Source organism: Dendropsophus ebraccatus, chromosome 14 (assembly GCF_027789765.1).
Source record: "Dendropsophus ebraccatus isolate aDenEbr1 chromosome 14, aDenEbr1.pat, whole genome shotgun sequence".
In the NCBI taxonomy this organism is placed as follows: domain Eukaryota; kingdom Metazoa; phylum Chordata; class Amphibia; order Anura; family Hylidae; genus Dendropsophus; species Dendropsophus ebraccatus.
In genome coordinates, this window is record NC_091467.1 from 14,628,459 (window position 1) to 14,645,780 (window position 17,322).

Genomic DNA, 17,322 nt, shown 5'->3' on the forward strand with positions numbered 1-17,322 from the left:
TAAATCTCCCCCCTAGTGTTAGGTACAGGCAAGCATTTTGACCCTTTTTGTCATTTATAAATTGCCAAAACTTTTGCTCTATTACGGTATATGGGTGTACCCCTTTAAATAAATACCCAATTTCAGTGTTTTGTGTCATATTCCAATATCATTGGATGGGAGGTGGGGTGGGAAATTAAAGTTGCAGACTGGGTGTCAGTAAGGTACAAAGCCAAGATATTTAGATACAGGACTAGAGAAGAGGGAAATTTTTTAAGGGCTTTGTGCCTATTTTTTGTGAATAATTGCATTTTTCACCCATTTTTGGTCTAAATTCTAACCAGTATTCGAGTGGCGAATATTTTTTAGATGCAACTTTTTTTTAATCTGCCTGTTTTGAGTATTCACCCAAAAGTTCACATAATCCGGGATTAGCGCCCAATTTATCATTTGCGACTTTTTAAAAAGTCACACAAACTGGGGCAGGCCTATGTCTGGTCAGTACCAGGTGAATATGATTGCGCAATTTTTGCATTTTCGCAACTTTTACTTAGATGCATTCGAATCAGTCACAAGATATTGCAACAAAATATACACCAATCCTCATTAAAATAGTTGCATATATTAGACTCCATAGTAAATATCCCCCATAATCTTTACCATAGGACGAAGTCAAGACATACATATATATATATATATATATATATATATATATATATATATATATATACATACACACACACACACACACACACACACACACACACACAGAGTTAGGCTACATCCTCATGTTTCGTAAATGTGTCCGCTATCGCAGATCCACAATTACGGAAAAATTTCAACCCATTGATTTCAATTGGGCTGTTCACACCGTCCGTAGTTTTAAGGATCCGCAATCCTCAAAAATAACTGACAACCCCAAGTACCGACCGTAATTGCAGCATGGATTCTCCCATAAAAGTCAATGGGGAGCGTCCATAATTTGTGGCGATCTTTAATTTTTACAGAACAAAAATCTGTTAAAAAATATGCGGATAAGTTAACATTTTAAACAATTCCCACTTATTTAACTATCTCCTTTCCATTTTTTGCTGATCCGCACAATATTTACGGAATATAGATATGCAATGTGAACGAATCTTTTGCAGATTGCAGACAATCCAATACGGTCCTGAGAAACGAGTGAATGTGTGAATGCAGCCTATACAATAACAGTATACGTTACAGTAAATACTTAAAATACAGTCCCTACTGCTGGGTATGCAGGGGTTAATATGTCATGTGTCTCTATACCAAGGTCTGACCCCCCCCCACCATCCAGGCAACCGAGCTCCAAGCTGCACAACTTTGTTTTCTCCCTTTCCCTCAAAATTTCAAGAATTTTGTTAACAGCGCAATAAAAATTTCGGTGCAGCGTTGCGGGGGTGGATAAAAGAGACCCCCTTTTCCTCTGTGCACTTTGTCCATTTCATAGCACAGACAATGTATCTTTAAAAAAAAAAAAAGTCTGCATCTGCAAATCCCATTAGATGCGGATATAAGGTTACTGATGATTAATAGTAGCCCTGGTTTGCTTTGGTTGGAGGGATGCAATGTGTGTCGTTAACCCCTCCCTCCCCACTCTCATATTTCACTTCACAAACTTGTCACTCTCTCTCCCTCTGCATAGTATTTAAACAGTGGATCTGCCCCCCTTTGGATATACAGTACAACACAGTTTTTTAGGCACCAATACTACACAGCCTGTCAGTCTGGCCGGCACACGTGTACAAGGAGGATGCTTGTGTTTTGTCAATGAAGGACTGGTCTCGGTAGATTTTTTTAGTTTTTTTTTTCCTTACGAGAAGAAACTTTTGACCATTGTTGGGAGAGCCGGACGTATTTATCGGTGACCGACCCGACCGCTTTACCCCATGGATCCATCAACAAGTAGCTGTATGAGAAGCAGCCACTCAGGTGCCCCTCTCTGGGGCTGCATGCGGAATCCGCAAGGAGAGCTGAACGCGGCGTCTCCCTTGCACCCTTACCAACAAGTATCTTTCTTCCACCAGAAGCCGGACTATGCGCCATACTCAGATTTCTCCGCGTCATGCCTAGCGACGGCACCCCACAGCTTCCCCCGAGAGGAGAGGTTATACGCAGAACAGCATCACACCTTCCATCACGCAGACTGGCACTTTCCGGCTACAGAAGCCCGGAGACGACTCAACCCCGAGCTGGGCTTGAGCTCTGGAGAGATAGAAAGCAGCAGCCCAAATTTGGTTGACGGCTCGGGGTGCATCAATGAAGAATATGGGGCGGCAGGTGGAACGTCTCAAGAAACGGAGAAAAAGAATCTCAAGCGGAAAAAAGACAATGCAGGTAAGCGAAAAGCGGGAGGTTATTGACCCAATTCCCAATAATCAGTAAATATCCACCGCCCTGGTTCCTAACTGGCTTGTATAGTATAGTATGTAATAGTTCGATGCTACTTGGACCTTCGAATACGTCTCTGTTCAGGCGACTAAAGCAACGGTTTCATGTATGTCATAGTATTGATCAAAGAGAAGCGTAACTGGAGCATGCTCAAGTCCAATCATTCGGAATTTGAATACAGAAGTTTTCCCGAACTCCCTAGGGCTGCATCCAACTTCTTCAAATGCCGAACGATCGGAGTTGCGCTCATCTCTAGTATTGATCTACTTGACTTCCTCGAACGCTGCACTATTGGAGCCACTTTGACTCCTCCATTAGGGAATTTCCCTTTAAGCAATTGTCCATTAAATAGTAAAGCGTGGGGCTGAGGCTTTCTCTGAGGGACGTTCAGTGCAGGGAAGTTTTCATTGATTCCATAGCACAGGGGTAGGGGACCATGGCTCTCCAGCTGTTGCAAAACTACAACTCCCATCATGCACGGACAGCCAAAGCTTTTTCCCACTATACCCTATAAAGTTTTTTCCAACTATACTGTGTATGAGAGAACTGCTCATAGTGCACTTCCCTCATATACAAGTCTAGGGTCATCAAAGGTTTAATGCAGGGGCAAGGAACCTTGGCTCTCCAGCTGTTGCAAAACTGCAACTCCCATCATGTCTGGACAACCAAAGCTTTAGCTTTGTCTGCCCAGGCATAGTGGGAGTTGTAGTTTTGCAACAGCTGGAGAGCCAAGGTTCTTTACCCCTGGTTTAAATTCAAGTGAGGAGTCCCAGAGCCAGCAGTTCATACCTGTGTATAGCTTTATCCTCTTGATCATTGATGTTAACACAAATCTATTGTGCTAAAAGTAGTGAGTCCATAAAGATCTCTATGGGGTTATTTTATACCTGTCTAACTTTTATGGATAAACCATGTAAACCTGTTATGTTGTACTATATATATATATATATATATATATATATATATATATATAAAATATTTCACCATTTGACATTGTCCAAAAAGTGTTGAATACATTTTCCCAATATAATTGTATACATTCTTCCACATGGAATCTTCTCGTCTGTTGAATACTGTACACATACCAATGGCAGCTAAGAATAAGTACCCGGGCATCAAGTCATGTGTCATATGAGACATATCGAGGCCACCGTATTATCATCCAATATCTCAGATACCTATATATTAATATTCAATTGAATGTGAGGTCAGTACTGATCATTATAAGGGATTATCGACGTATGACACCATAATACAATGAAACACTGCTGTACTAGTATATAATATAGCTGTATGAGTATTAAGTACTACTGTGCAAGTATTTAGAACTACTGATGAGTGTATAATACCATATATACTATATATGGATTCATATATTACTGAATGAGTATATAATACTAATGCATGAGTATCTATCTATCTATCTATCTATCTATCTATCTATCTATCTCCTATCTATCTATCTATCTCCTATCTATCTATCTATCTATCTATCTATCTATCTATCTATCTATCTATCTTCTATCTATCTATCTACCATCTATCTATCTCCTATCTATCTTCTATCTATCTATCTATCTATCTATCTATCTACCATCTATCTATCTCCTATCTATCTATCTATCTATCTATCTATCTATCTATCTATCTATCTATCTATCTATCTCCTATCTATCTATCTATCTATCTATCTATCTATCTATCTATCTCCTATCTATCTATCTATCTCCTATCTATCTATCTATCTATCTATCTATCTATCTATCTATCTATCTATCTCCTATCTCCTATCTATCTATCTATCTATCTATCTATCTATCTATCTATCTATCTATCTATCTATCTATCTATCTATCTATCTCCTATCTATCCATCTATCTATCTATCTCCTATCTATCTATCTATCTATCTATCTCCTATCTATCTATCTCCTATCTATCTATCTATCTATCTATCTATCTATCTATCTATCTATCTATCTATCTATCATCTCTCTATAGTACTACCAGGGATGCTACAAGAAGTTAAGGAGACTCACCGTCACCTTATAGTAGCTAAAAGTGACTGGTGGATTGTTTCAAACACATAAGGTGGGTATTCCCTGATGGGCTCTTGAAGAGGAAAGGGCCCCTACACTGTTCTTCCATATGGCGCCTTAGGTGTCTGTGCCTCTCCTGAAGGCCACTGTATTTATACATAATATGTAAATAGTACTGTTGTATTAGTAAACAGAAGAACTCATTGCGAACAAATTTCCATAATATTTATTAAAATATGAATACACTGGAAAATAACAGCTGTACTGGGACTGTAGCATACCGCCATGTCTCCCCTCATATTAAATAAGCTTCATAATTTGTTGGGCGAACTTGCCGCACCTGAACCCTCGGCATTTGACACCTAAAATTTGGAGAAGTTGGATGCCACCCTAGGGAGTCCTGGAAAACATGGATACATCCTATGGCGGTATCCATGTTTCCTAGGACTCCCTAGGGCTGCATCCAACTTCTTCCGCTACTGGTAATGAAATGCCGAACGATCGGACTCGAGTAGGGTGTCAAATACCGAATGTTTGGGTTCGAAGGAATGTTGTCAAACTGGAACTTTTGGCAAGTTCCAATCCTAATATTCCCTATACTGACACAATAAAGATAATGGGGGAGATTTATCAAACATGGTGTAAAGTGAAACTGGCTCAGTTGCCCCTAGCAACCAATCAGATTCCACTTATCATTCCTCACAGACTCTTTGGAAAATGAAAGGTGGAATCTGATTGGTTGCTAGGGGCAACTGAGCCAGTTTCACTTTACACCATGTTTGATAAATCTCCCCCAATGTATAGGTATACTATATATTATCAGGCCACCTTTATAGTATATTCCAGAACACCTAGCGACAGCTACTGTATGGTAGCTTGGAATCCATAATATTGCCTCCCAACTATGATTTATAGTAATGGTCGTCTCATAAAGGACATAGGGATCCTTTGGTCCTCCCAGGCTCACAGGCCCAGGTGTAGGTATAAGGTTATTACCAGGACCTTATTAAAAATCATTTTAAGTTAGAAACTACATAGACCGTACAGTATATACCAGACATTGTCCTTATCCCCATTGCTTATGATAGGCATGATAAATTGATCCATGTTGTTGCATTGTATTACACCAGGGGTATGGAACCTTGGCTCTCCAGCTGTTGCAAAACTACAACTCCCATTATCCTTTAGCTTGATGGGAATTGTAGTTTTGCAACAGCTGGAAAGCCAAGGTTCCCTACCCATGTATTCCACCAATATGGGGCCTGCATTTACTTCAAGCCTTGCATTCACATACTGATGGATTATATAGAGGAGCACATGTAATACTTAGTAATATCCGATTGGACATGTGGCAGTATTCTAATAATACATACCGCTAAGGATTCTGTATATAAGATCGTCTATATATTACTGTAAATGGTGTCATCTGAGCAAAGGTTAATAGGGAATAAAGTGACCCTTAAGAACCATCATCTCTCCACAGTCACACTCATGTTGGCAAATCCACAAAGTCCCTAAATCACTAGACCGGACACATCAAAGCCGACCCTACAGTATATCTACTGATACAGAGGCATCAGGAAGTCAACTGTTTCCATTTATGGGGCATTCTGGGACATGTCCTTAGTCCATTGTATGATTATACCATATATATATATATATATATATATATATATATATATATGTATATATATATATATATATATATATATATATATATATATATATATATCAGAGAGTATATATACTCTCTCTGTATGTCACCATTGAGAGAACTGAAATGTGAGGCCCAGGAACGACTGCAAAAACTTTATATATCATTTGCAACCTTTCAAAAAAATCATGTTGTTGTACGTTGTGTGTTGCACTTGCAAAATGTTTCAATGCACTTCAATTATTGCAGCATTTCCTGACATGCATTATTTACTAGCACGTATCCTTATTGATCACATACACGTATAGAGATGTATGCAATATCTGTAGTTACCTGCACCTACACGCCGTCATCGACCATAAGGTTACAACCCAGAAACTAAACGTCGACAGACCATCTCGCCCTTAGACTACAATCCAGACTTGTTTTCTCCATCACCGAACTATAACCCATCCCACATTTACTGTAATGCTGCAAAATAATTCACCCATCCTTGACGCCATCTTGGCAAGTAACAATAGATTCGTAGCAGATGGAAAAGAAGTAAATTTGCTCAAATATTATCATTTTGCTACGTTCCGTTGTCAGATCCAATACTGTGACTTGCTGAACTTCCCACAATAGAACAGTCCGGATTTCAGTTGCCAAACCCAACATTGCCGTAGATTTGTCAGTCTGAATTATTATACCCAAAGCATATAATACAGGAGATTCTTATATGTTATATACTGTAGCTATGCAATATAGGTACTTTGCATCTCAAAAAAAAAAAAAAAAAAAAAACATAGGGGAGATTTATCAAACATGGTGTAAAGTGAGACTGGCTCAGTTACCCCTAGCAACCAATCAGATTCCACCTTTCATTCCTCACGGACTCTTTGGAAAATGAAAGGTGGAATCTGATTGGTTGCTAGGGGCAACTGAGCTAGGTTTACTTTACACCATGTTTGATAAATCTCCCCCTATTAGATGAAATAATAGGATATTTGTCCACAATGAAATAGATCTATTCTATTGTATGTGGTTGTTTGCTCCGCTTTTATAGTTTTATACATGTACTCACTCCTCTCCATCCATCGTCTTTTAACACTATAATATTGTAACCCCCCCCCCCCCCCCCCCCTCTATTGTTTTCAAATAACTGTGCAAAAATGAGTAAAAACCTGCAATCTCCTCGATTTCCCAGCCTGTCCCCACATCATCTGGCTGGCTATTACTTTTTTTACCCACCCTTCCCCCCCAGCCCCTTCTGTGTTTGGGCCAATAAACCTCCTGCAGTAGGGAAAGTGACATGACATTGGTTTAACTGAGAACAGACATAACTTTCTCTGGATTTTCTTTATTACACTTGGTAAATCACAGATTACCATTAACAGGCCGCCGTCAGCTTTGAGTCACATATGGGTCTTAATGGGACTTAGTGACTAACGCTCTATTAGTGGGGTAATGTGTGTTACCGCAAAGTACACAGCACACACTCTGAGATAGATATATATATATATATATATATATATATATATATATATATATATATACAGAAGCTGGAACTACCCAGGATATGTGCAGAGCAATCATTTGCCCTCACCCCGGTATGGAGGTATATGGAGGCCTCACACCGTCCAAGCTGCTGGAGGAAATAGAAGTTTTGGTCCTTTCCTACCTTAGAATAAGCATAAGACTATCTATCTATCTAGACAGTAAATGGTCAGCACTCAAAGAACAAGGTCCCTTGAATCAAAGTGCGGTGTTCCTGTTTTGGCTGTATGCCACTCTGAGAGCGCGTGAGAATAGTCCCTGGACCCAAGGGCATCCAACAGAAGAAAGACAAATAGATTTTCTCCAGCTCTCTAAAATATGATTTTATTTGATAATGTTTAAAATATTAAAATTTTAAACATTATCAAATAAAATCATATTTTAGAGAGCTGGAGAAAATCTATCTCCTATCTATCTATCTATCTATCTATCTATCTATCTATCTATCTATCTATCTATCTTTCTATCTATCTATTATCTATCTATCTATCTATCTATCTATCTATCTATCTATCTATCTCCTATCTATCTTCTATCTATCTATCTATCTATCTATCTTCTATCTATCTATCTATCTATCTATCTATCTCCTATCTATCTATCTATCTATCTATCTATCTATCTATCTTTCTATCTATCTATTATCTATCTATCTATCTATCTATCTCCTATCTATCTTCTATCTATCTATCTTCTATCTATCTATCTCCTATCTATCTATCTCCTATCTATCTATTATCTATCTATCTATCTATCTATCTATCTATCTATCTATCTATCTTCTATCTATCTATCTCCTATCTATCTATCTCCTATCTATCTATTATCTATCTATCTATCTATCTATCTATCTATCTATCTATCTATCTATCTATCTCCTATCTATCTTCTATCTATCTATCTATCTATCTATCTATCTATCTATCTATCTTCTATCTATCTATCTATCTATCTCCTATCTATCTATCTATCTATCTATCTTTCTATCTATCTATCTATCTATCTATCTATCTATCTCCTATCTATCTTCTATCTATCTATCTTCTATCTATCTATCTCCTATCTATCTATCTCCTATCTATCTATCTATCTATCTATCTATCTATCTATCTATCTATCTATCTATCTCCTATCTATCTATCTATCTCCTATCTATCTATCTATCTATCTATCTATCTATCTATCTCCTATCTATCTGAGCACTACAGCATATGTAACAAGGGGGGGGGGGGGGGGCACACTTTATACGGCTCGTATGCAGTAATATATAACATTTTACCAAATTATGATATATTAGGAGCACTAATGACTAATACAAAAATCTAACAAAGTGAATATAGTAAATGGTCAAAAAAAAAAGAAGCAGAGCCTATTTCTGTGTCCAAACCCTCCAGACTGGGAGCCCAGAAAGAAGTCCCATATAGGCTATGTTCACACAACGTTTTTTCAGCTCTGTTTAAAATGACATCCGTCATTTTGAGTCTAAAATAACGGACGTCATTTAGCAGCCTTTCCTCCCCCTAGTGCAATGACGGCTGTTGGTAGATTATACTAGTTTGGGGTTACTTATTGCTCTTTGGATGCGGCCTAATTAAAAAGTCCATTGAATTTAATAGTAAAAACAGAGAAAGAACGATGAGAAAAGAAAAACTGTGTGTGAACGACTAATAAAAAACGTCCGCTGTTTGCAAAAGACGTCCAAAAATAATGTTAATGATGATCATTATTTTGACGTCCATCTTTCCATTGAGTTCAATGTATCGCCATTGCAATCAGTTAAATCGCCCAATAACTGACGTTATTTTAAATAGCAAAATCGGCCAGCTTTTCTCTATTTTTGAACGTTGTGTGAACATAGCCTTACATATACACATTTATTTTCCAATGTATATTGCTGATTCTGTACACTTAGAAAATTCTTCCTTTGATAATAATAAGCTTTATATCCTATTCCTAATAATAATAATAATAAAAAATATTATTTCTATGATTTCATATAAACTTTTTACTACTATATACTATTTATACTTTTTCTGTATATTTCTGTAAACTTATTATTATTTTTATTATTTTCTTTTACTATTATATTTTTATCATTTATTATCCTCTTCTGTAACATTCTGCCTTGTTACATCTATAGTCACATCCAGTTTTTTAACCCAAATTTTTAGCTATAAATGGCTATATATATATATATATATATATATATATATATATAAAATTCTGAAACTGTGAACACCAGCTATTAAAATATGCCATGCCTATCATTTAAAATATTCCCTTTTATTTTTAGTATTATTCATACCCCCAATGTTGTGGTTGTGAAATCATCAAAAAATTCTTCCTACCGACACAAATGTTGGAAAAATGTCATGTTTTGGGATAAAAAAAAAACATTTTTTTTTATATTTTAGTACATCTATTTTTTTAATATTTTTTTTATATTTTAGTACATCTATTTTTTTATATTTTTTTTTATATTTTACCAATACTTTTTTTTAAACAAAGGCAGCAGTATGGTTGCACTAGAGGAGGAGAAGAAGAATCCCAGCTTGTGATCCTGAGCGGCCAAAAGGGTCGGGGATTGTTTGGATAGTGAGTGGAGAACTCTGGGGGGACTGGGAATTGGATTGATAGGTGGCGAGATAGGGAGGAGGTGATAAACTGTTGTTTTCACAGCTTACAAGGTGGCTGGGAAAACAGGAGGTTAGATAAAAGAAGGGGCCGAATTCTCTGCTCCCAGAAAGGTGTTTGAAGACACTTCGGAGATTTGTGATTTGCAACCAATTTCACACCAAATGGTTGTGTTGACTTTGGGGACTTTTTTTTTTTTTTTTGCTTGTGATGGTGAAAGATCCAGTAAAACAATGGACATAATAAACACTGAATATACACTTAGCGCATCCAAATGTCATCCTCACAGATGTAGCAGAGCTGAATTTGTTGTTTCAACGGTTTCTATACTGTGATATTACAGTCCTAGGTAAAACTAACAAAAAAAAGAAGGATAAACTGTGACGGATTACATATACATGATTAGATACAGATGAACTGGAAACATAGTATATGTTAAAGGGGGACTCCGGCAAAAATGTTATTCTTTAAAATCAACTGGTTTCAGAAAGTTATATAGGTTTGTAATTTACTTCTATTTAAAAGTATCGAGTCTTAAAGTACTTATCAGCTGCTGTATGTCCTGGAGGAAGTGGTGTATTCTTTCCAGTCTGACACAGTGCTCTCTGCTGCCACCTCTGTCCATGTCAGGAACTGTCCAGAGCAGTAGTAAATCTCTCCTGCTCTTCACAGTTCCTGACATGGGCAGAGGTGGCAGCAGAGAGACTTGAAAGAATACACCACTTCCTGCAGGATAGACAGCAGCTGATAAGTACTGGAAGTCTTGAGATTTTTAAATGGAAGTAATTTATAAATCTATATAACTTTCTGAAACCAGTTGATTCGAAAGAAGATTTTCGTTCCTCTTGCTATTTTTTCCTGCATTGTACTTCAGTGTGGCCCATGGGTGGTCATACAGGGAGAGACTCAGAAGATAGCGGAGGGTTACTCCTGCACTGCACCCCCTTCACCCATATAGATTGTAGGCATCCCTGAGATTGCTTCTCCACTTGTTACAAAGCATGGCATATCTTGTATGACAGTGACAAAGTGATGATGGTGTATCATGTAACCTATTGGGCCTGTGGTGGCACTTTATAGTATGCAGGCACTGTGTATTTGCACACTTTGTTTCTGTATAAAATTCCTGCTTATGTATATACTAATGTATATTTAATATAAAGACTATATATGCATCCATTAACTGTCCAGGCATGATGGGAATTGTAGTTTTGCAACAGCTGGAGAGCTAAAAGTTCCCCACCCCTGATATACACTGTATAATGTGATATAGGGCGAAGACTTGGTCGAGTGACACTCAGATTAGATTACACCCATATTATATTGTCAAACTTCTGGTGCGGCTGTTCATATACCATGACAGGTTGTAATAAATGGGTGTCAGAAATCAGCTGGTGTCAGAAAGTTTTATAGATTTGTAATTTACTTCTATTTAAAAATCTCAAGTCATCTGGGACTTATCAGCTGCAGTATGTTATGCAGGAAGTGGTGTAAATCCCTATACAAAACCTCTCCTGCTCTGGACAGTTCCTGACATGGACAGAGGTGGCAGCAGAGAGCGCTGTGTCAGACTGGAAAGAATACACCACTTCCTGCAGGACATACGGCAGCTGATAAGTACCGGAAGACTGGAGATTTTTTAAATAGAAGCTAATTACAAATCTTTATAACTTTCTGACACCAGTCAATTTGAAAGAAAAAAGGATTTTGACAGAGTACCCCTTTAACACTATTCCTAAGCCATGGAGCCCATACTGTATTACAGAGGGCAGAGAAGGCTATGATCATACACAGTATGGGGAGTGTACAAACACCTCGGGTACAGTCTTCTGGAGTACTAAACTTGACATTGGGGAGAATAAGGACATCCTCTACATAGAGCTGCAGGCCCCATTACCTTTACAGGTACCTGTTCACTTAGCGTTTTTTTAAAGCCATATGTTGAGATGTAAAAAAAAACATATATACAAATCCGGCGAGCGCTCACATGCGCCTCTGCTGTGACTCTTTTTCTCTGTCCTGTGATTATACGCCGGAAGTCACACGCACGTGCTTCCATAGAGAATGCATTGAAGCGAGTGACTTCCCATGTTCAATTAAAGGACAGAGAAGTCACTGCAGAGATTGAAGTGAGCGCGTGCTGGATTTTAACGGCGCCATGGGACCGGAATGAAGCCGCGCCGCGGGACACCAATAAGCTGTGGTAAGTATACGTGCCAGCGCCCAGAGGTGTAGGGGGGGCCCGTATATATATATATTTTTTTTTCATGAAGTTTAGGTGAGCGATAGTTTAGATGAGCGATTCGGTCATTCGGTTCACAATATGGAATACACAATGTCATATTTACTGTGTACCTGGAATGTTCCCATTTAAAATTTGGTCCCTAAGTACCTTAACGGAGGCGCCGTTGCCTCTGCTCCCTGCTGTCTGTACCTGAGGAGGCGCCGTTGCCTCTGCTCCCTGCTGTCTGTACTTGAGGAGGCGCAATTGTCTCCGCTCCCTGCTGTCTGTACCTGAGGAGGGGCCGTTGCCTCCGCTCCCTGCTGTCTGTACCTGAGGAGACGCCGTTGCCTCCGCTCCCTGCTGTCTGTACCTGAGGAGGCGCTGTTGTCTCCGCTCCCTGCTGTCTGTACCTGAGGAGGTGTTGTTGCCTCCGCTCCCTGCTGTCTGTACCTGAGGAGGCGCCGTCGTCTCCGCTCCCTGCTGTCTGTACCTGAGGAGGCGCCGTCATCTCCGCTCCCTGCTGTCTGTACCTGTGGAGGCGCTGTTGTGTCCGCTCCCTGCTGTCTGTACCTGAGGAGGCACCGTCGTCTCCGCTCCCTGCTGTCTGTACCTGAGGAGGCGCTATTGTCTCCCCTCCCTGCTTGCTGATGTCTTTCCGGTCCGTGGGAAAGGAAGAGAGTACCCAGCTATTACCTAGGATAAATCCCGGAATTCCAGGCAGTACCAGGGCTGTCTCCTCCTTCCCCATAGACCTGGAAGGCATCAGCAATCTAATGCGGCAGGTTCATAAATGTTCGAGTTCTATAGAACCTAGGATTTCCCGAGGTTCCATCAACTCCACTCAGCAGCGGAGACAACAGCAGTAACACCTCCAGTAAGGTATTCCGTCACCTCCAGTAAGGTATCCCGTCACCTCCAGTAAGGTATTCCGTCACCTCCAGTAAGGTATCCCGTCACCTCCAGTAAGGTATTCCGTCACCTCCAGTAAGGTATTCCGTCACCTCCAGTAAGGTATTCCGTCACCTCCAGTAAAGTATCCCGTCACCTCCAGTAAGGTATTCCGTCACCTCCAGTAAGGTATTCCGTCACCTCCAGTAAGGTATTCCATCACCTCCAGTAAGGTATTCCGTCACCTCCAGTAAAGTATTCAGTCACCTCCAGTAAGGTATTCAGTCACCTCCAGTAAAGTATTCCATCACCTCCAGTAAGGTATTCCGTCACCTCCAGTAAGGTATTCCGTCACCTCCAGTAAGGTATCCTGTCACCTTCAGTAAGGTATCCCGTCACCTCCAGTAAGGTATCCTGTCACCTTCAGTAGGGTAATAGAAATAATTTAGAAAAATGACAGGAACAGGAGCTTTATAGATCGGCGTAGGGAACCTTGCCTCACCAGCTGTTGCAAAACTACAACTCCCATCATACATGGACAGTCACAGCTAAAACTCTGTCCTGACATGATGGGAGTTGTAGTTCTGCAACAGCTGGAGAGCCAGGGTTCCCTACCCCTGCAGACAGTAGGTAAGCTTTATATAAATGTGATATATATTTGGGGAGGGCAGTTATTAAGGGGTTAAGTATGGAATAATGTGCAGCCAGACCCCTAAATAGACATTGGACCCCAACTCTCTTATGTGTCTCCCCCATCCCAGACTGGTGTCACCCTGTACCCCCCTGTTCCCCTCCCCAGACTGTGCACCCCTAATTGTCCTCCCCTTCCCACACACCTGTATCTTCTTTCTTCCTCCTCCATAGTGCAGTGCGGTGACATCATAGTCACATGTCAAGATCCTTCCCCATCTCTTAAGGCCCCGTTCCCACTGAGCAAAACTCATTCTTCATTCTTCAGCGCGGACAGAGCAGGAGCGCGCACCTCCCATAGACCCCCATTATGAGCGGGAAGCTAACGGCATTCCGCGACGGACAATTCCGCCGCGGAATTCCCCTAGTTTTGCTCAGTGGGAATGGGGCCTTACTGTACTGTTTCCTGGCTGCTGTTTAGCCCTGATTTGTGCAAAATCGTGGTAAAAACGCAGCGATTTTGCGCAAATTATAGCTAATCAGCAGCCAGGAGACAGTACAGTATGGGAAATACCTCTTTTGATGAAGTAAAAATCGCCCCCTGCCTCCTCACAATGACAGAGGGCAGGAGGCTTCCAGGCTGCCTCATCCACTGGGATCCTTCTCTCTCTGATCCCTGTGATGGCGCCCCCCCTGGTCTCGGCGCCCGGGGCAGCTGCCCCCCCTGCCAGCGCCTAATATTTTTTGTGAACTGCTTCTTTCAGTGTCTCAAGACAAAAGGAAAAGCAGTGTTTCATAGAGGGATAACATCAACCATAGTAGTTCTGCAGATAGAAGATCAGCTATAGCCGTATGTGCTCTCCTGTCATCTCATCTACAACTCACCTACTCCCCGTGCTGACCGGCTACACGCGCTCCCTTGAAGTGGCCGGGACTACGCTGCCGGGAGAAGGTAGCGCAGTCCCTGCCACTTCTGGTGAAGATGAAGTCGTGAGTAGTAGATGAGATGACAGGAGAGCACATCATGCTCTCCTGTCATCTCTGCGGCTGGGTGGCGGGGGGGATCCGTGCCGCGACCCGCATTAAGACATATCCTATTTTTTCACGGTGCGGGTCGTGGCACGGATCATGTGAATGGCCACATTCACTTTAACGGGCCCTAAAATTGTCTGCGACTATGGACAATTTTACGGGACGTGTGAAAGAGCCCTAAGGGACCTTTTACACAGGGATTTATCGGACAGATTATTGAAGCCAAAGCCAGGAATGGATGTGAAAAGAGGAGAAATCTCAATCTTTCCTTTTTGACCTGTTCCTTGTTTATAGTCTGTTCCTGGCTTTGGCTTTAGTAATTTGTCAGACAAAATCTCTCTGTGTAAAAGGGTCCAAAGCCAAAATCTTTACTTCATTACCTAAAGTAAAGACTGATGGGGAAAACTAGTAAAAAAGTAGAATAAATAATAACTAAGGTGAATAGGCACATAGGGGGAGATTTAGCAAACATGGTGTAAAGTGAAACTGGCTCAGTTGCCCCTAGCAACCAATCAGATTCCACCTTTCATTCCTCACAGACTCTTTGGAAAATGAAAGGAGGAATCTGATTGGTTGCTAGGGGCAACTGAGCCAGTTTCACTTTACACCATGTTTGATAAGTCTCCCCCATAGTTTTTTTCTAGAGTATCCCTTTAAGCATTTTTGACATACTATATCAATACACAGAACCCTCGGCTCTATCCACCCGGTATCATTCCCAATTGGTGCCATTCTCCATTGAACAGTATGGGGGGTGTAGCAGACCTCATTATCCGGATAGATGAGGGTGTCAGGGGTCGGATCAACACTTTTTTCGGCACTTATTACTATCCCCATATCACCATACACTCTGATACGATATAAATATATAAATACGGTATAAATTTTGACCACAACCAAAAAGTGAAGAACGTCCTTATAGTTCTTTACATGGATAAGACTTCTCTTATGTTGCATTTCCTTATAGATTTTGAACATTATTCGCTAAGGAATTCAATGCGAGTATCGGTTTTATTTAAGAAAGAAGAATGACATACCATTGCTATATTAAAACACCCTTATTTAAACTCCCTGGTTTAACCTGGCGGAGGATATAGAGCACATTAGAAAGTTGGCAGACACTTCTGATGCTGTTCCAACTGTTTGCACTGCGCTCATTTCCCATTCCCCTATCCATCCCAAAAACCCACCAGCCAACGGCACTAAAACTGCGCGACAAAAACTGTCTGAATTATTTTTTTTTTTGTGACAGACGGCATAGGTTAATTAAAAAAAATATATAAAACAGACCAAGTGTCTGAGGCCTTAATATTACAGTCATTTACTAACCTTATTGGCTGGAGGATCATATAGAGCCCGGTCTGGTGACACTGGAGCCTTGTGTGCTCCCTCGCTATGCCACGTGCGGAATGGATTTTATGTGAAGTGGTTGTGTTAGGTTTTAGTAATGGGAAGTTTTGTCTAAGAAATTGAAGAATAAATTCTTAAATTTATATATATATACAGTATGTATATATATATATATATATATATATATATATATAATTTATAATTTATTATTGTTTTTTCAAAACAACTTGTAAAAGAAAGTTACACGGATGTGTAAATGACTTCTATTTAATTTAAAAATCTCACGTCTTCCAGTACTTATCAGCAGCTGTATATCCTGCAGGAAGTGGCGCATTTTTTTTCATTCTGACACAGTGCTCTCTGCTACCACCTCTGTCCATGTCAGAAACTGTCCAGAGCAGGAGCAAATACCCATAGAAAACCTCTCCTGCTCTGGACACTTCCTGACATGGACAGAGATGGCAGCAGAGAGCACTGTGTCAGAATGGAAGAAATATGCCACTTCCAGCAGGATATACAGCTGCTGATAAGTACTGGAAGACATGAGATTTTTAAATAGAGGTCATTTACAAATCTACATAACTTTTTGGTACCAGTTGATATAAAAAAAATAATAATAATAATTATTATTTTAAGTCTAAAACTGATAATAAAATTTGTAGTAATTCTGAATGATTTTCATTTGAGGACATCACTGAGGAAGACAGTGTCTCATTTTTCCCTTCTTAAGTGGTTGTACAGGCTTAGAAAAACATAGCCCCTCCCTTCTAAAAACAGCGCCACTCTAATCCTCAGTTTGTCTAAGGTATTGCAGTTCAGTCCTGTTGAACTGAATTACGCTGAGTTGTAATACCACACACAACCTGAAGACAGGAGTGGCGTTGTTTTTGAAAAAAGCACAAGTGTTTTTCTTTTTAAATCCTGGATAACTCCTTTAAGGGG

At 40.1% G+C, this 17,322-nt stretch overlaps 1 protein-coding gene across 1 annotated transcript in view; it reads left to right on the forward strand.

The window, feature by feature from the left end:
* Positions 1 to 1,658: 1,658 nt before the first annotated feature.
* Positions 1,659 to 17,322, forward strand: part of MEOX1 (mesenchyme homeobox 1) — a 38,951-nt gene continuing 23,287 nt past the window's right edge. Inside the window, exon 1 of the mRNA XM_069952757.1 lies at positions 1,659 to 2,340. Coding sequence (XP_069808858.1) covers positions 1,893 to 2,340 — 448 coding nt within the window. The 5' untranslated portion in view covers positions 1,659 to 1,892. The remainder of the gene's footprint in view (positions 2,341 to 17,322) is intronic.